The sequence below is a fragment of the Sturnira hondurensis genome, unplaced genomic scaffold (genome assembly GCF_014824575.4).
Source record: "Sturnira hondurensis isolate 20B ecotype Veracruz unplaced genomic scaffold, ASM1482457v3 Scaffold0022017, whole genome shotgun sequence".
NCBI lineage: Eukaryota > Metazoa > Chordata > Mammalia > Chiroptera > Phyllostomidae > Sturnira > Sturnira hondurensis.
The window spans coordinates 10,131,511-10,152,610 of record NW_028094648.1 but is presented as its reverse complement, the minus strand read 5'-3'; the positions used below and the strand labels follow the sequence as shown (position 1 = coordinate 10,152,610).

Here is a 21,100-nt window from a genome sequence, read left to right as displayed (position 1 = left end):
ACTGCACAAAACTGCAGGAAATGCCACTATTCGTCTACTTATGTTTCTACAAAAACACCATCATAAAGGTGTATCTAGTAGTAAAAGCCAACTGATAACTGCTAATGTATTATTTGTGAATCAGAAAGATCTTACGTTTGCCAAAAGCACTGAATCCAGGCATAAGACACATTTGTTAACTTTTATTAACATATCCAAGGGGCATACAGAGTACTTCTTAATTAAATATTAAAAGAAATACTAAAAGAAAAATGAATTTTACCCATTAGTAATTAGCAATTGTATAAAATAGAAAATTTTGGTTTTTTAATTTAGCGACGTGTTTGTGTACGTGTTCTAATTTCACTAATGAGGTGTGTTATGTTTGTGCATGTGAATTCACAATTTTGTTGGTGACCCTTTGAGATTTCACTTTAAAAATGTTCAACTCTTACCAAAACCTCTTCTGGTATACAAAGCTGTTGTAAATTTGGGTCAGCAAAATTTAAAGTTGCAATTTACAAAAGCAGATTTACGATAATTCTTATCTGAAAGTGCTGCTTTCGAGACAGAAAAATGTGCCAATTAACTGCCCTTTCCATTGTGATTAGTGGCTTCTGAGTCCTGATGAAAAGAAGCCTTAAGGCAGAATTTGCAGTAAACAGGAAAGAAGAGAATCATGTAAGTGTCCGTCTACTCTCTGGGACACCTACGCATTCTCATTGGTGGGAGTTTTTGGCACAGTTTTCTAATCCAATATGAATGTTGCTCCACAGCAGCCACACTGGAGGCTTTTTCCAGTCACCAGCACCAGGAAAATTTAGCTCATCTATTTCAATACAACACAAACCTGGGAAGTATAAGACACATTCAATTTTACTTTTTTAAAATTTAAGGTAGTTTCCAGTGATTAAAATGCTCTGTAGGGTTTCAATGATCCCTTTCAAATAAACCCTAATGATAAAAAATGTAATGACCGTGACATTCCAGGAATGACTACATTCTAGGCATAATTAACATCCTGTCAGGGGTTATTTGTAATTATTTGAGCTTGTCATGCTGTAATATGCACACGGCTATAGATACTTTATAGAATAATTAAAAGCTGTTGTCAAACTTCCAGCTTTTCTTCTGATGTGTGCTAAGCTTCCAATTATGCTAGGAGTGCTCAGGAAGGAGCTGCAGTTACAGAAATGTGGTCCTGTTATTGAGAAGAATTTATCTTTGAATGTCAGTGCTATCTTACTTCGTAGTTAGGCAACAGTGGAAAACACTCCTATATAAGACCCAAATCAAAAGGGTTCATAAAATGTGGTATAGGATCCCTATTGTCATTGCTATTAGGAGAGGAAAGACATCAGGTCACCTGAAATCCACCTTCAAAACCAGTTCCTAAGGTCAATCTTGATTCGGGCATAGGGTGCTTCTGGCCTACAGTTCCATGGGTTAGCAAATGCGTGTCTCCATAAGAGGTGTACTGTTTAGCTATATTGCTATATACATACTATACATGATGGTTCACAAATTAGCAGTTATTAGTCAGACTGTACATAGCAAAAACAAACCAAGCTGAATGGTGTTGCACATCCCAAAGTTAACCTGTGTCTAGATTCAGGGACTGACCCCTAACACAGGTTCCCTGTTTAAATATGTGGCCCAGTAAACTAAATTAAATGTACCAAACAAAACTGGGAAAACTATTCTAGACATTCTGTCAATTTTGCTAACGCTGTTGAAGGTTTTCTTGGCTTCGGCGGGCTTGTTTTCGGGCTTCTTGTTGGGCTCCGGCGTGGTTGCGCTCTTGGAGATGGTGGAGAGAACCGGGTCTTTGGAAAGATTCGGGGCGTAATTGGCAACAGCCACTGCATAGGCATTGTTCTGTATCATGACAGAGGCTTTCTCTTTTTTCTATTGAAAAATACAAGAATTAACAGAATGTGGGTTGAGTCTGCTGCTTAACATGTTCCAACTTCCAGTTCAAATTCTGAAGAAAAGTATCTTGAAATACATTAGAAAGAAGGAATTTAGAAAAATAAGTGAAAGGAGTGTATGAAGTCCTAAAACCATGAGGATGAGGAACCCCAGAGTAACCAAAAGTACCATTTTCCCAAAGAGCTATTTTTTCTTGTTCACAGGGAAATGATATAAATGCAACTTTAACAAATGGCAAACAATTTTGACTCTTACAAGTAACTCAAATATTTGTCCTATGAATGAGTGAATGAATAAATGAAATGCAGAAATACTTTAACAAGAGGAATAATCATCTACAATGAATGATCTCAAAATCTGAAGAAAGACGTCTAATTTCTTTAAGTTGACAGAAGGATTTCCCTGCTTCAGGTCAAACAGCAATGCTTTACTCAGATGGTGAAAATTTGTAACCACACACAGATGGTGGTGTAATCAACGCTAAAACAAAAGAAGGAAAATGGAATACAAACTTTTTTGATTTTTTGCTAGCTCACCCACCACCTGTTTCTCCTTACAATCTTCAATCCAGTTCTCACTGACTCAGTCAAGGTCACTCTATCTCCTGTCTGTACGAATGGGTGTATTCCTGTGTGCTCTCCCAGCTTGACTTGACCTCACCCGATCCTTAGACACCCCATAGCCCCAGTGGGGTTTTTTTTAAGTCATAAATTGGATCATGTCACTCCTCCACTTAAATCTCTTAAATATTATCTCACAGAACCGAGAATAAAACCGACAGATCTTACCATGGCTTTTTTTCTTCTGCTTATCTTATACCAGTGCCACTGAAACTGCTTGTTTTCAGAATATCTCCTTGCTCGGGGTCTTCGACCACGCTGCTTCTCCAGCCTACCCTACCTTCTGAGTTTCATGGGACCCATTCCCTCTCATATGCTGATCTTGGTTTAAACATCATTCCCTCAAAAAAGCCCCCCTTAACCACTTTAACTACCGTAGTCCTTGGTCCCAAACATGTTCTTTCATAACACCCGGCTTATTTGATTTCCATTCCTATCATGGTCATTTTTAAATGTGTACATTTCTTCTTTAGTGTGATTATTTTATTGGCATCTTTCTTTCTCATTAGAATCTGTATTTGGTGAAGGCTGCTGTTACTTCTGGCTTGTTCCCCATTACAACTTAGTATCTACCATGATGCCTTTCACAGAGTAGGCACATTATATGTAGCTGAATTAATGAAACTGGAAAATATAAACTGTATTCACCTGTATTTTATACTCATATAAATACTAAATATTGTTAGTTATCACAATGTGAACAAAATTAGCCAGCGATGAATTATGCAAAATAGCGAACAGTATACTCAATGGATTAGATTTAGAGGACCACTTGGCTTAGCACAGAATTGTGAGTGCCAGTTACTTTGCATTAAAAATTCTCAAACTGTTGGAGTACAGCAAAACATGGAAAGCCAGGGCACCTGAAAAGAGGACTGGATTTCCTGTCCTTCACCAGCATCTGCTTTTCTCTCCCCTTTTCCCTTGCTGATGAAATGTTCTTCCAGGCCTGCCTGGAGTCTAGCAAAGGAAACGGGTGAGGAACCACCATTTGTATTTTTATGAAAAGCTAAAAAAAGAGCCTTTTTCAGTCACGGCACTTGCAGCTACCATGTTACAAATGGAGGGGAATGTACTAGCGTGTAACTGCTGAGATAATAGCGAACAACTTTTGAGCATTATGAAGCTGTGTCAGGTTGAATGGGGAGCCTGGGGGTGTCATCTGTGACAAACTCCACTAATGGATGAGAAGTAAGCTCTATTATTAACCTCGAGTTACAAATTCAGAAACGGAGGCTAAGGGGGGTTTGTGGCATGGCCAAACCCCTTGTCGTGGAAGCGGATGAAAGAACACACAAACCTAGGTGTGCGAGAACTCCGATCTTCACTATGAACAAATGCTGTGTGCCTTTGACACCGAGGAAGCTGTTTAAAACCTGGAAGTACTTTCCCTAAAATATTCTAATCGAAGTTTATGTTACTGGCTCAATCTTCTGAAATGACTCTTAAACCCCTAGAGTATGTAACATATAGTGTTTATATTATTTCAGCTGTACCTAAGCATCATTTAAAACAACATCAAATTGTACTCAGAAAGAATTTGGGCCTTGAGAATACTTCTTAACATATCTCTGTTTCAGCTTCTAATTGGATAAAGAGGGAGATACTTATATCAAAGCCATACTGGGCTGTCGGGAGAGTTGAAGTAACTAATAGTTGTATTTGAATCACAATGGAAAACAGCTCCTTAGTGGAGAGTAGTGAAAGTTATAATTTAATTACAATCTAGACAATGATTACTGACATATAAGATTTAAAAATGCACTTTATATTTTTGGAAGAAGACATAAACACTGCACAGAAGAGCTCAAGGAATGTTTTGTGCAAAAGGAACATTTACAATAAGTTGTATTAGGAATTGTAGTATACAGTTTAAAGTTTAGGCAAATAAACATAAAATGTTAATATTTTTGTTCCAAGGGGGGTTACAGATAGAACACTATACTAACTCTTACAGCATCCTTTCTGCCACTCACTTAAATACCCTCAATTGCTAATAAATGCACAGGTGGTACTGAAAATACTTACAGCCCCTAGAGTGGAGGCACAGACAACTCAGAACACCAGAATCCTTACACACTGTTTCACTGGACTTCTCCACCTATGTATTCCACAGGTGTTCAAAACATAAAATATCCAGAAATGAATCAAGGTTAGTTTCAAATCCAGCCTAAATCTGTACACCCTCCTGTGTTCCCCGACCTGTGAACAGTACCACAAAAGAGCCAGGAACTGGTGATCAATCCACATTGGTCCCCTATGTTCGATACATTTTACATGGATTCAGCTCAAAATCACATCTGTGGAGACATCACTTCTTACACCAATAAGTCCGCCTTGCATGTGCTTCCACAGCACCCTAGTGCTTTTCACATCTTTTTCCCATTGCACTTGATTTACAAGTAAGGTCCTTGAGGGAAAAGACTATGAAATACAGGGATCCTAGCAAGCTCCAAAAATGTTTGATTAATGTAAACGAATGGTAGAACGATTACTCTGATTATATATATATATATATATATATATATATATATATATATTTGTGTGTATATATATATATAAACATTAGGTTTTTGTAAAATACAATAAAATTTTATTATTAAGTAGAAACAGATTTCAATAGTTTATTCTACAATTTACTATGTAGTTCTCCTGAAAGTCCTCAATGTTACCATCTATAGAGGTCGGAGACTGAGAAATCATAAAATAAGCTCAACTTCAAAACAATGTTTCTGGAAGTTTTACTCGTGATTGAGACATGCAAGTGGAAAAGGGGCAAACAGAGTTTACGGAAAAAATCAATAAGCAACGTATTTTTATACCCTATCTGGGGAAAATGTAAATTATGCTGCTATGGAATTTGTTGATGCTGCTAGTGAAGTGGAACGAAATGGAAATATAACCCACAGTAATTAAACTCTACTTTTAAAATGATGTTTTACAGAACTCAGAATATTCTGAGCTTGTTATTCTATTAGAGTTCTAAATACATAATTAAAAATTCAAGACTGGAAATTTTCTGGTTACAGCAATCTGAATGTCTTACACCATGTTGGCAGACCATTCTTGGCTTCCTTATAGTGTTAGACAAAATAGTGTGTTAATGACTTGAGTAATTGCTTTAGCTACTTATTAGTGAAGTGACCTGGCATATAAATGAAAATAACAATCATATGGTTTGAGAGCTGGAAAGAATCTCAGATTTGTCCATTAGAGCAAGGAAATGGTGCTTTTGTAAATATAACAGACTTTGGAAAAAAACACCAGGTCTCAAAAGTAGTAAATCTGTGCTCTTTTTACATAGCATGTTGCTCTTTTACAGTCACTGCGGCTACTGGAAAGTCCAGTACCCATGAAAATGGCAACATGCTCCCTGGTCAGACAATGGTATTAACTACTTGCTAACCATCCTGGCTGAGAAAAGTGATACTTACAGAAGATTGTTTGAAGGTTATATAGTCCATCCACTCCTCTAAGTACTCTAAAGTCTTTCCTTGGATTAAACTGGGCCAGGAGAAAGCTATGTACTTGGGCCATATTAGCTTAGCTCCTTGAAGAATTGCCTTCACTGAGTTGTATGTTAATGTAATGCCTTCAGCTTTTATTGAAGGGGACTACAAGAAACATCAATATGAAATTCATTACTGCGTTTATTGGGAGAATGTTGACATTCTTACCTGCAACAGTACCCAGCTTTCTCTGATAATAAAACCCATACAATACGGTTTTAAAAAGAGAATTCAGTGTAGGGAAAGTTTTCTTTCTGAAGAAATTTATGCTTCCATTTTTTGATTGAAGAAAATCACCACCCACCCCAAGCGAAGATTTACTAACCATCCACAGTAACCACAGGTTACTGTGACCACAGGTTACTGTGGTCGCCAAGAAGCTCAGAATTTGAAACTTAGCTACACTTGCTATGAACTACAGTTAACATTCTGGCCACAAAATTTGTGGCCTTTTTTCCTTCATTCTGACTTCCTATGTCTATTCCTAAATTATTTTATAATAATTTAAGTGCATGCATTATTCTGGAAAACTGCCTGAAATGCTTTTGGAACAAGACAGGATGTTAAAAAATGCAAAGCAATCAATAAAAACACTTGAAAAGTGATGTTTTCTATGAGTTGCATGGAGTGGATCACAAAATAACGGCACACTTCATGTCAGTTTGGGCGTCACATTGTTATGTCTCTGCTCTAATAGTTTAATATACAATGTATTTCCAGAGAATACGCTTTGTTTGGGCAGTACAGGACCACTGATTGAGGTTTAGAAATGGAAACCATCTCAGCAGATTACAATTAGTTATTTTAAAATTTTAACTGAAATAAATTACATGTTAAATGGTATGCGAGGGAATGACGGAGAAAATGCTGAATAAAACAAAGCTATTATCTTCTCAGAGAATGTAACCTGCTGTTAGAAACAGATTTATTTACGATAAATGTGTAATTTAATGAGGTTACATAAAATAACTTGTACTAGGTTCTGTAGAGACATATTGGCAATTAGATGTATTTGGAAAGTTATAAGATTTAAGAAAAGTCAGATGGATCTTATGGCATAAATAAAAGTTCATTAGTTAGGGAAGGAGGGCAAGGGAATTGCAGTAAAAGGGATGAGCGCATCTAGTGTCCTGGAGACGTGTAGAAGCAGGGAGGTCTGGGCGGGGCATGTAATTGCCTGAGGAGTACTATGAGCCTGGACTTCAGGTCTGTGTTGAATACTGAGTCCACCACTTAACGGATGTGTGATCCTGATCAAGTACTTTGTGTGGAGAATCCTATTTATCTTTTTTTCCAAAATGAAGATATTCCCAGGCACATAGTAGTAAGTGCACAAGGAAGAGTAAAAAATAGTGTCCTTATTATTCATCATGTAGATAAATAGATGAGAAAACTTGGACCCATAATAGCCGAGCTGCTTGAAGAATTGCCTTCAATAATTAATTAAAGAGCTGGAAGGTTAAACAATCAGATTTTAGTTTTAGGAAGATAACTCTGGACCTAATTTATAAGAGGGACTTGAGGCAGACATGATTAGAAATAATAAGGAATAAAGAGACTAAAAAATGAGAGATGGCAAGGGCATAGTCCATGACATATGGGGTAGAGAGTGGACACCGTTTAACGACTGGTGATGTTAAGGGGTTCCTCCAAGTTGTTGGCATGTGATATTAGGTTTTGCCATGAAATGAGGTACAGATGAAAAATAAGTCACTTTGGGAGAAGAATTGAAAAAATAAATTTAGGAGTTTTATTTTTGTTTGTTGTTTCTTTCATTAAAAAAAAAGATATGTAAAAATTGAGTTGTTATATTCCAGCATAAGAGCCTAAGGAACAGATTGGGTATATATGATCTTCGAAGGCAAAAGAAAGTATGGGCTACACTTGTAGATAATAACTATTATTACCTAATAATTATTATTAGGTAATATAACTATTATTATTAACTATTATGATAACTATTATTATTAGCTAATGACTATTATTTTACCATTGGAAGGTAAAATTAAAAAGTGGGTTGTAAATTTGATTTGTGCTACTTCATCAATCGACACCGTATTTATTGAACAACTAATTTACACAAAATCCTGTGCAAATGGACAGAGATAACTGACTTATTCAAATAAACACAGTCATTGTTTTCATGATCAACAGAGGCGCTGAGACTCGAATATGCAATTACAAGCTATAATAAAGGCTCTGAAGCAAAAGCGGAGGGTACTAGGCACCCTACAAAGAGATCTAATCATTTGGGGGTGGGCAAGGATGCAGAAGCTTCCTGCAGACTGGCATTCACACTGAGGATGAGGCGGGGTTATCTACTTGGAGACAGTAAATGGCTGGACAGTGTGCGTAGCGTGGCACACATTCCTACAAATACTGTCCGTAAAGCCCTCAAAGTGAGAATGCACAGTGAACAGCATAAACTAAAACAGCACGAACTAAAGCCAAATGATTGTCTGTTGGGGAATAAACAAGAGCAGATGCGAGGGAGACTGGATCCACTCTGAACTCGGGCAGAGACTTTCAAAGGATAGAATGAATAGTTGCAGCTGCCAGAACTTGAGGGAAGGAAGTTGATAGTCTAAGCCTCATTGTAAAGAGGAAAAGATAAGGAAATGTCACTAATTTGGGCCTGGAATGGCGCTCTCGAATATAGCAGAATTCAATGGGTTTCCGTTGAGGAAAATGGAAAATTATTATCTGATCTGAAAATGTGGATGTTGTTGGTGTCCTTTGGTGATAGGACAATAAATACAAAGGGAATCAGATTATAGTGAGTTGGAGATTAAATCGAAATTGAGAACATACCAGTGTAAGCAATGCTTTCAAAAAGCTCAAAGGGCGAAAAAGAGGGTAGAATTTGAGGATAGGGGAATGAATGACACAGGATATGGAGACAATTTTATTTCTGTCTCTATGGTAAGGTAAGCATGTTAAGCATTTTCATAAACTGAAAGGAAGAAGGCAGTTAAAAAACAAAAGTGGGCTTTGAATAAATAAGAAAAATAATTACCAATGGATGGACATTGAGAAGGGAAAAAGAAGGAGAGGGCACTGAATAATTAGTCTTGGGCAAGTGGAAAACACTGGGCATAAGGGAAGGTTCCCGAAAAATTCAGAGGGTTACATAAGTAGATACCTTTGTGAACGGAAAGACATAAAAACTTGGAGTTGAACCATTTGATCCCACTCTACATTTTTAGAATAATAATGTTCTGTTGTCTGATTTCACACCTGAGCCTAAAAGTGATGTACAATTTTGACCAAGATTACAAAACAAGGTAGGATTTATCTTTAATAGAGCGCTCAAAGGGAATGTGAGTATAACTTAAGGATGTTTATTTATTTAACTTTAACAATCATCAGAGCATAATCTACATGTAAACTATGTCAAACACATATTACTTTTAAAAATATAACAATAATATGTATGTATCAGTGATTATTCTCATAAAGCAAATTAATACTTGCCAATTAACAAATTTTCAAGTTTTCATGTGTTCTTCGTATTGACAAATACCTTAACTGAATGAAGTTACTCATGTTGAAGAAAGCAGAGACTTCGTCAGTCTGATTAGAATATAAGGACATCAATATGGCCAGTGTACTAAAACTCTATTTCTAGAAAATTACTATTTTTCACTTAAAATTAAATCTAAAGAAAAATAAAGCAGAGGTAGATTGCATTTCATTTATATATGTGAGGGGTTAGTTTATGGTATTCTATTTGACTTTTTTCTGGTCTAGGGACCTGGAAATTTCCAATATAGGTTTAAGAAATACATCCCAAAAGTCATTTGAATCAGGGAATTGTATTGGGCATCCACTGGTAAATTCATCATTGGAAAGTTTTAAAACTTCTCATTGATATCACATTATTACATGGCCAGATTTAATATCAGAGATTTGTTTAATTTTTAGTCAATAAAAATTTCATACCTGGCACTGTGCTTGGCAATCTAACTATGAATAAGTAAATAAAAACAAGCACTGTGCTTGAAGTAATGTACCCTTTAATTTAACCACTAAACTTGAACCACTAAGAACTGAAACAATATGAACTTTATTATTTGTTTTCCTACATGTTAGGCTGTAGCATCAATGATTTTGACCTAGATTTCTCACCACTATGTGTGGTTTGATATGCGGATAGACTTAAATCCAGTATTCATTCATGGAAGTTACTGCTTTTAAAATGCATTTTCAAGAATGGGTTGTGGGTTGTTGTTCTTTTTTTGCATATATAGGTAATTCTTTTTTCCAAGTTCAGAGGTTGAGAAGGCATAGTTTTTGACTTGCCAAATCACAATGCCAGTTTGATTGGCATACTCACAATGTTAAAGTATACTAATGAATTTTGACATGGGGAATTTATACGGCAAACCACTATTAACCATTTGTGACACACTCACAAATGACTAACTAGTATCTTATCTTCAAAAATATATTAGTATGAAAGTTCATGTGTTAACTAATATTACTAAAAAGAAGTAATTTCATAGATAGTAATGAAAAAGCAGCTTATATCATTGGGGATGAGGACATAAATCAACAATAAAATGAAATGGAAATGCTCAAATAATCGGGAGGTTAAACTAAGAAATTTAATCAAATTTCTTTTAATGTTTACTCATTGGCTACTTGTGTGCAAAATATAGCTTATAAAATAGGTGAAATAAACCAGAACTCATTAAAAGTTTGTTTACAAAATCACGAGAAAAGAGCAGGACTTTTAAACTGTAACATGTTTGTATGCTTAAGCTGCAACATGGACATAGAAATGAGGAAAAATACTTATATTGAAATAACTGAAAAAAGAAATAAAATCAGCAAATACATTATTTTAAATGCAATAGAAGAGCATTTAAGTAGATAGATTGCTAAAGTGGTCCTACAAGTAGAACTTTTTACTTTTATTAAGGAAACTTTATTGCATATTGTGGTATATCCAAAGACTTCTGTTAAGGCAGATGAATAATAATCCATAGAACAAGAAAGGAAACAGCTGGAATATCAAGGTACAGAACTACCACTAACTTTCACATTGGAAACCTAAAAATGAGCACCAATAACCCCCAAAGAAGTTTATCTTGAACCTAAATAACTTTTGTCTTACCGACTACATGAATGACCTAAAATTTCTAGGTATTCCAGCACTGACTCAATTATTTCATACAACATGGGGGAAATAACAACGATGGATATATAGATTTTTGCATCCAAGCAACAGAGATGGGGTGGGCGAAGGGTAGTAACTCAACCCAAATATAAGGCCTGAATTCTATAGCAAGTAGAGGTAGCACCCACTCTTAATAAATAAATCAATGTGGTGTTTAAGATTGTGAACCTAATGATCAGATTTGGGTTCCATTATACTTATTAACTCTTTGTGTGAGCTCTGGCAAGTAATTTCATGAGACCTCAGTTTCTTCATCAGAATAGAAAAAGAATTAATATGAGACTTTACTTACAAAGTTGATGTAAAGATTACATGAAAGAGTCTATGTTAAAAGAAAAAAAAAAGAAAAGTTATCAAAGCTCCTGACACAGAGTCAGAACTCACCAGATGCTAGGGAGTGGTTCGAGAGACTGTTACTGCCAAGAGCACCCCTACAGGGTTTCAGGCAAGAGCACCCTTTCAGAGAAGTTGCTGTGACTCCTGCACTCAGACGCTAAATCTGCAAAACCTCCCAGGGAGTGCCTTAATCATGGAAAGAAGAAAGTTACCACTTACCTTGTCATTCACTACACTCTTCCCATCCCAAGCCCATCCTCTCTTGGTGAAGTAATTAACAGTTGCAAATTCAATGAGGGCAGAGAACACAAATGCATAACAAACAGCAATAAACCAGTCCATGGCAGTTGCGTAGGCCACTTTGGGGAGAGAGTTCCGGGCACTGATGCTTAGAGTTGTCATGGTCAGAACAGTCGTCACACCTACAGAAGAAAAGATTAGAACCACAACATCAACGGGGCCCAGCAGCACAGCATGGAAGGCAGTTTGTTTGCTTGTTTGTTTCTGAAGCAACTTTCAAGGCCACATTATTCCACTAAAAAATTAAGCTAAATGAATAAACAAAAACAGAAAACTACTGGGAGAGATGACCCTGAAATGCTTTCAGTTTTCATTTTTGTTTATCAGAGGCCCTCTGTTCCCTTCAGGACAACTGAGGGTCAAAGGACGGGGGAGGCTCAGGTAGAATTTCTGATGAGGAAAAGTCATCACTTCAATTGACCTACTGTCCATTAGCATTATTTTTTTAAAACCCACATACAGTCTCATATTAGCTAGTCCATTATTTATGTGGATCAGGCTAGGCCACGGACCAGTCCTCCTCAGCAGTGATTACAATGGACCTGCGGTTCAGAAGCTCCTCGTTCCCAGTACAACTACGACGCTATGAAGTTAATTCCAGACTGCTTAGCCCAGTAAGGGCATCATTTCTTCCATAATGAAGTTTAAAATTTACAGAAAATAAAAAAAAAACATTAAAACTAAAACCTTGTAACATGTAAATCACTACTTTTGAGGAATAGTTTAAATTTCTATTGACTCAAACAGTCCTCCAGTCCCCCTTGCGCAGTTGGTAGTCACTGAAGCCAATAAAATATCATGGCAATGTTAGTATGCATCTGCTAGGTTTCACCATAGTCAAATCTCGCCCACCTCTAAATGTTATTGCATTTTTACCTGATTTTGGACACTAGACAATGAAATTGTTACCAGTGGCCATAAGTTCCTTCCTCCTGCCCTCCCTGGATTCCTTTTTCTCTGTCACTAAAAAGATGAGTCTCACTGGGCGGCTCTTCGGCCTGCTGGTGCGGCCCAGCCGGGTCTCGTCGCTCTGTGACCAGAGCGAGCTGGGCATTAAATAAGGAGTGCACTTACTCGGAAGCCCTCAAACCTCCCACGTGCCTGTCTCCCAACAACGTGCATTTTCTACACCTAGAAGCGCCCCCATAAATGATGTTCCCTCGTTTCTTTGTAACAGACAGTTTCTTCCTTTAGTACCTCTGTGTGACTGCTCTAACTCAGTGCTTTGGGGGGATGCTTACAACTCGTTTTCAGTAAAATAAAAGGCAAGTACCTCAAAATGCTTTTGGCACTAAAATTGTACGCATATATTTGAAACATATGTGACCATTCCCCATACACAGGTAATAGCTAACATACAGCATTTTTATATTCTGGTGTTACTCTATGTGGTATCATTTCAAAAACCTCAGCTCACAGTAGGCGAGCAAATGATGGAACCGTGAAGGAATGATAGGTGTTGGGTGAAAATGTGCACTTTGAAAAAAGGAAATCAAATCAGGGGAAGTGATTTCGGCACAGACATCACCGTGGACACTGAGGACAGATGCCAAAGACATAATTTTGTGACCGTGGGGAAATTCCTAGCCTCTTTGTAGCAGTTGCGTCCTTTGTAAACTGGGGACCAGGAACAGTGTTTCCCACAGACAACTCTTGTTAGAGCAACAGTGAGTTGCTGCATATAAAGCTCTGTCACTATCTTAAAAAGAAACAGTGCATGTGTGAAAAGTTATGCTGGACTAAAACAAATTTAAATAAAAAATAAAATAAAGTTTCTTTAGTTTTTTATAGCCAGAAATGTTTTTGTGTGGGTATTTGTGCCTGGGGTGTGGGGTGAAAGTATGGGAGGAAGTGTCTCAGGCACAAAAACTGCTGTAGAACAAACATGTAAAACTGTTTGATACCACCTGCTGGTTACTGCTAGGAATGGCAGAAAGAACAGGCATTCCAGCAACAAGTTGGGCGTTTTCCCCTCTCAGCTCAATGGATGGAGAAATAATACCTCCCTTTCAAACAATGACACTAGTAATAATAATAATAATAAGCAGTAACAATAACTAACAATAACAATATGATTAGCATTTACAAATACAGTATAGGTACATTATGAAAGGTTGCCATTTTAATTTATTATATTTTTAAGGGTACAATTTTGACTCATAACTGTACTATAGCTGAATGATAAAAATGGTAAAACTTCGATGAATGATGGACAGAACTTAGAACTTGTATAACAAATCTTTTTTGTAAAACCTAATTAACTCAAATTTCACTAACTTCAAATTTGTGAGACTTTAGCATCTATTTACTATGATCTAGAAGAAAATGTCTGAACGGTTAATTGCAGTGTGAACAAAACTACGAGGGAGTACAAATGTATTTTGTTTGCTCACCTGAACATGTCATGGGTTTTAATAAATCTAAAACTCGCATCCCTTTCTCCAAATGCTTTCTTCCGATGCCCTTTTCCCAGTGAAAAGCGCCAACAATTTAAATGAAGCCATTTCCTATTCCAGGTTGAAGCTGTGTGACATGTGGTGTCTGTTAGGCTCAGCTATACACTGTTTTCTTGGCCTAAAAATGTTCCTTGTTACTCATCCCTCTGTTATGTTTAGCTTGCGCCAAGTCCTTCTCTTAATAAATTATTGGGCACCTACTAGATGTGAGGTCCATTTGTAGGCCCTGGGAACACACCAATGATTGTAACAGTGAAGACTCCTGCACCAAAAGGGGTGCACAGGCTGCTAATGCCACCGCACACACAGCTCAGTTTGCTCGTTCTGCAGGGTTTTGACCCTGAAGGCTCCTATGATATCCTCCTATGCACACCTCTGTCAGACCACATTTTCATTTTGAGTTTTCTGTTGGTTTACATGACCATATACCCCAATCAATTACATGGATGTCACTCTGGCTGGTGTAGCTCAGTGGATCGAGCATGGGCCTGCGAACCTAAGAGTTACTGGTTCGATCCCCAGGCAGGGCACATGCCTGGGTTGCAGGCCAGTTCCCCAGTGAGGGCTGCACGAGTGGCAACCACACACTGATGTTTCTTTCCCTCTCTTTCTCCTTCCTTTCCCCTCTCTCTGAAAATAAAATATTTTAAAAAATTACGTGGATGAGAGCATGAGTGTCTTCTTCTCTCCAAATTGTAAAAGGGTGCCCAGTAGGAGGTAAGAGGTCATTAAAAATTTTTTCAATGAATTATGAAATATTTATTTAAAGTACTCCTCCAGTGATCTTTAATCGATAACTGCTGATCTAGTAAGATGACTGCAAGAAATCTGTTTGTTCATCCATAAAGCAAGCTTTCATTTATTCCCCATTTTTTGCTGGGTACATATAATTTTTTTTCTTAAAAATAAAAAAAAAAGCCCTGGCTGGTGTAGCTCAGTGGATTGAGCGTGGGCCTTCGAACCACACAATCGCGGTTCGATTCCCAGTCAGGGCACATGCCTGGGTTGCAGGCCAGTTCCCAGCAGGGGACTCATGAGAGGCAACCATACATTGATATTTCTTTCCTTCTCTTCTTTCCTTCCTCTCCAAAAAAAGATAAATAAATAAAATCTTTTAAAAAATAAATTAAAAATAAAAATAAAAAAAGCATAATGTAAACAAACATCACAGCTGGTCAGGGTTGTCGGTGAGCTGTAGTCAGGTGCTCTTTCTACACTGGGAGATTGGTGGTTAGGCTTCCCACAGGAAATAGGGGGAATAGTTCAAGGGGTCACCTGACAAAAGGAAGTAACTAGACTTAGGAAAGAAAATGCACAGAAGCCCAGGGACCTGCATTAAGAACAAGAAGAGGCTCGCAAGATGGGAAGGCAGGAGGAAGGTTTCACTGAAGATGAGACCAGAGCAGGAGGCAGGAGCCAGACCCTTCAGGCCGTGAGAATGTGCCGACGGGATGCCATCTGCTTTTCTAAGCAGCGGGAAGCCATTACACACAGAGATTGTTTTAAACGGCAGAGACATAATCAGTTACTTTGGCGGCTGTTCCTCTGCTGTTAAGGTGATTATTGTTTTCCAACATTTTCTCTTTGCTTTTGCTTCACTGCAGCTTGAATATGATATGACTAGGTATGTTTTTTCTTGTTTGTTTTTTTTTTTTGTAAATTTATCTTCTGTGTTTTCTGAGCTTTCTGCATCTGTGGTTTGTCCAGTAATATTTGGAATACGGCATTTGCTTTGTTCTCACTTCCTTCTTCTGATATTCATATTCATATTCCAATTATGAATATGTTATACCTGTTGAAATTGCACCATGGCTCCTGAAAGCTCTGCTCAGTTTTGCTGTTATTGTTTTACTTTTCCTGATAAATTTTTAATTTTGAAAGTTTCTAATGATCGATATAGAAGCTTGCGTTAAGTTTACTGATGAGCCTATCAGAAGCATTCTCCATTTTTATTACTGCTTTTTATTTCTATCATTTCTTTTGATTCTTAGAGTTTCCATGTACCTGCTTACATTACTGATATATTTTTGCATTAGTAAAAAGAGTTTTGACATTAACATTAGCATATTAATTGGTTATTTTAAATTCCTCGTCTAATAATTCCAACATCTGTGTCTTATCCAAGTCTGGTTCTATTTTTTTCCTACAAACTGTGTTGTTTCTATTTTTACTTTTGACATCCTTCTAGTTTTTTTCTCCTAAGTTATTAAAACACTGTTGACATATATCACTGATAATATTTTGGTGTAAGTTGACCATATTGATTTAGGTACTAGAAACTGCTAAATAGAACTTTAGTGTAAGATTCATGTTAATCTAGCTAAAAGTTGGAGGGTGTTTAATGTTTGCTCTAGTTATAAGTGTCATAGGATTTGAGTTCCTCTTCTGCTCTTTTTAAAATTAAATGTATTGGGGTGCCATTGGCTAATTACGTAGGTTCCAAGCATACTATTGTGCGATACATCATTTGTGTTCTTTTGTGGTTTCCCATCCTGAGTTTGGGCCTCTCTAAGTACCCCACTTCCAGAGTCTACACCTGCAGCTCTTTCTGCTGGAAGCCACAGCTAGTCCACTGGGTTTTTGTTGGTTTGGTGGTGAGGCTTTCTAAAATATTGCCATTAAATCTGTTTCTAGTGGGGCTACATCTCAGGCTGTACCCTTCACAGGGTTTCTCCATGGGCACAGCTTTATTCCCTAGTCTCCATATTCCCTCTCCTGCAGCATGACCCGTCTATTTCCTTGAAGCTGTGACTGATGACAGTGTTTTGTTCCTAAGGTAAGAGAGTAGGACTAGAGGGGCTGGGCTGAGAGGAAAGTCCTTCTGTCAGCTGAGATGAGTCTCCAGCCAAGTGCCTTCCCTCAAACATCTGCTCCCGTTAGGGAGAAAGCTCTGCGTGTATTCAACATGCCCATCCTCTGCCATAGGCAGGAAGGGTTAGTTTTCAGATCTTTACCTCAAGAACCTGTTGGGATTCCTGGAGCTGAAACCCACGAATATGTGGGGCTCCCCCATAAGACTGTGGCTCGAGGAATTTCTCACTTTCACATCAGAAGACTCCCAGTCTCCAGGAATTCATCAGAATGGCCATCTGAGCGCCTCTACCTGTATGCTGCTTCAGCAGCATCTCTTCCAGGTAGAACAAATCTTAGCTGTGTGTCTTGAACGTGCCTGCCTCTTCACAACTGGGATGGCAGCTTCTCTGTCACCTCGATGCCATTATGAATGCAATCGAAGTCTTTAATTTTCAGTTTGTACAGTTTATTCTTGTTGTAGGAATGGGAATGATAACTTGTAAGCTCTTCACAGGTTAGCTCTGGAACCTGAAGCTTAGTGCCGTGATTGGAATACATGATTCTTTACTAATTACATTCCCATGTCATTAGTTAGATGCCTATTTTTTTTATGCTTGAGTTTCTGGTTGTGTTCTGGGTAATTGAGTTTGACAGATAATCAGAAATATGAGGTAATCCTTAGCAAGACAGTGAATTAATATAATATAGTCAATCTTTTGAAAGTGAAAAGTGAACTTATATCAGCAGATGACTGATAATCAACCAGGAAAATCCAAAGATGTCTGAATTTGGCTGGCGTGATGAAATTTGAGACACAGATGCTCTGACAGTTCACTGTGTTCCTGCTAACTGAATCTTAAAAGGGAAACTTTGAAAGCATATAAAAATGAAATACAATTAATTAAAATGTGGTGTCAGAGTATTGTTGTAATATTGCTGTATCTACATCATTTTAAATAACCTGAACAGGAAAATTCTAAGTAACCAAGGTTTTAATTGATATGTACTTGATTTATTCAGTCAGCTTTTTAATATTTTTCTCACTGAATTGATTACATTTTTGGTAAAAACATGACATAAATATGGGCCAAATTTCTTAATGTTTTTACCATAAGCATAAGTAAAATCATATTGCTTAAGACTGAATGTAAGAAAAATGAACCCAATAATGGTAGCAACACTAATTTTACATCTGTGCACAATAGCTGTTAAATTACTAAAATGTTAAAAATGTTCATGGATGTAGAGTGCAATTTATTTGCAACCAGTCGGAGTGTGAAGGCACAGGCACACATACGCACACAAATATTCACAAACCCTGGGGAACCGGTGGTGGGGCATAAGCCGTGAGGACCAGTTAATACTCCAAACGGGACTGCGAGCCCCTCCCAAGTCATCAGAGAGCCCCCTGGAGGCCCCCTGCAAATGTCCTCAAACAGACAGTGACCTCTGTTGGGGTATAGATCCTGCCTTTCCTGTTGACCTCACGTCAGGACGGCCCAGTATGGGTGCCTGGCGTGTGTTTTTTAATTCGGTAAGGAATAAATACACTTATAATGGCAAATACACCTATTTGTGTGCATAAAGACACAGAAATAAATGGATATGTTTGCCTGTGTTTGGGGTTACGTACTCAGATCCTCAAAAATAGCCTGGTAGTACATTTTTTCAGAATTCAAGGACTAGGAAAACCGGCATCTTACCTTGGAGGATTTGGAGACAGAGCTATGTAGGAGAATTCCAACACAGTTTTAAGTAAATATTATCTGTGCTCTATTCAAAATAGTATAGATGCAAAATTTTATATAAACAATACTCATACATATATAAATAGTATATACAGTATATATATTCTTTGTTTATATACACAATATATAATGTTGTATGTATAATCAAGTTTTAATAAAAGAAAAGTATAGGTCATAGAACATATAGTAAGCTAAGCACCAATTAAGACAACTAAGCACCAATTCTGGAGTAAACAGAAGGAGGGCAGACAAGAGTCAATGAAAGATTTTGACCCTCTCTCACTTAACAGTTGTGGCCTAAGGCATCCAGGGTAAGATGGTCTTGGCATCAGAAACCTAAGCTTACTCTTTCTTATTTCTCTGCCATTTTTAAGGTAATGCCTGTGCTCTTGGGGTTTAAAAGTGCTTACCAAAATTTGGTCTGCATTCCAGAAAACAAAAAAATGTGGTGGGAGAGAGGAGAGGCATCCATTCACTCCAAGGGCATGTTTCTGAGCTAAAGGCCATAAACTGAAAATTCTATGTCCTAGAAAATTTAGACATACGGCCATATATAGCAGTCAGGGAAGCAGAGAAATGTAATCTTAATTTGAGTATATGCAGAATCAAGACTTCCATTATTCTGTACATTATTAGGAGAAAGCTAATGCTCTGGTAGAGGGAGGCCTATGGATATCCAGGCACAGACTACAAACTGGTTTAAAATTTGGTTCAAGAAGAAAGGAATGTACTACATTCACCCTCTGAAACACCAGATTACCGAATAAACAAAACAAAACGTAGATACACTACCCTCCTGCAAGCCGTTCCAATGTGCTTGCTATGTAAACGCAGCTTCAAGATCCGAACCTGCTAGTTGGTCCCTCTGAACAGAGATTCTGGAGTACCTGCTCTTCCACACACATTCCATTTTGACCTCTCCTCCTTTGTGCCCTTCTCAGGCTGTTCTACCGCTCTTCGTACTTCATTGTCTCTCTTGACAATGCCGCCTACTCCCACCTGATGAGGATCTTCAAGGATGTATCTCATGATGAGCTCTAGTGCTGAGCATCTGACCGTCTTCTGGATGTTTCCACACAGATTCAAAAACATTGACTGAGCCTCCTGTGATGCTCTCTGTTTCAGTAAAGCGGCTCCAGTCACCTATGTGCCTGTCACTTTGTCTGATATGAGAGTTTAAAAGACAAGAATCATAAGCCCAGGGAGACTATAACCTCCTAAAATATATGGATAATGGATAAGCAAGCTACCCAGAGACAGTATAATAAGTGCTGAAGAAAGTATAGGCGCTCTGAGACTACCTAAAGATTACCTATCCGAGATAGGGAAGGCTCCCTAGAGGAAGTGACATAAAAAGAGACCTGAAGAGTCTTGAAATACGTTCGTTGAAGACAAAACATGTCCCTAGATCCAGTGTAGGTTAGCACAGCAAAAGGTGGACTCACAGTGGTTTAGGCTGGGGCAGCCTCATCCAGTGCAGAGCCATGGAACGTTTTTTCCCCCCAATTTTTTAATTTAATTATTTTTAAAGTACAGTTTTCTGTCTATTACTCCCATCCCATCCCATCCCCCGTGCTCCCCCCTCCCTCCCATTTCCACCCTTCTCAGTTGTTGTCCATGTATCCTTTATATATGTTCCTCTAAATCCCTCCCCTATTTCCCCTGAAATTCTCTCCCCTCTCCCCTCTGGTCATTGTCAGCCTGTTCTCTATTTCAGTGTCTTTGGCTATATTTTGCTTGCTTGTTTGTTTTGTTGTTTAGCTTCCTGTTAAACGTTAGATCATATGGTATTTGTCCTTCAACACCTGGCTTATTTCACTCAGCATAATGCTTTCCAGTTCCATCCATGATGTTGCAAAAGGTAGGAGCTCCTTCTTTCTTTCTGCTGCATAGAATTCCATTGTGTAAATGTACCATAGTTTTTTGATCCATTCATTTACTGATGGGCACCTAGGTTGCTTCCAACTCTTGGCTATTGTAAATTGTGCTGCTATGACCATTGGGGTGCATAGGTTCTTTGGGATTGGTGTTTTAGGGTTCTTAGGATACAATCCTAGCAGTGGAATTGCTGGGTCAAAAGGCAAGTCCAATTTTAGTTTTCTGAGAAAATTCCATACTGTTTTCCATAGTGGTTGAACCAGTCTGCAATCCCACCAACAGTGGACCAGAGTCCCCTTTTCCCCACACCCTCTCCAACATTTGTTGTTTATTATTGCTTTGTTTATGATAGCCATTCTGACCGGTG

At 37.9% G+C, this 21,100-nt stretch overlaps 1 protein-coding gene across 2 annotated transcripts in view; it reads right to left on the bottom strand.

Annotated features, from left to right (window-relative positions):
• Positions 1-269: 269 nt before the first annotated feature.
• GABRA2 (gamma-aminobutyric acid type A receptor subunit alpha2) overlaps positions 270-21,100 on the bottom strand; it is a 105,701-nt gene continuing 84,870 nt past the window's right edge. For both annotated transcript variants that reach the window (XM_037034183.1, XM_037034184.1), the window contains exons 9-10: positions 11,778-11,980; positions 270-1,887 (exon numbers count right to left, since the gene is read on the bottom strand). In XM_037034183.1, the coding sequence (XP_036890078.1) occupies positions 1,591-1,887; positions 11,778-11,980 (500 nt within the window). In that variant the 3' untranslated portion in view covers positions 270-1,590. The remainder of the gene's footprint in view (positions 1,888-11,777; positions 11,981-21,100) is intronic.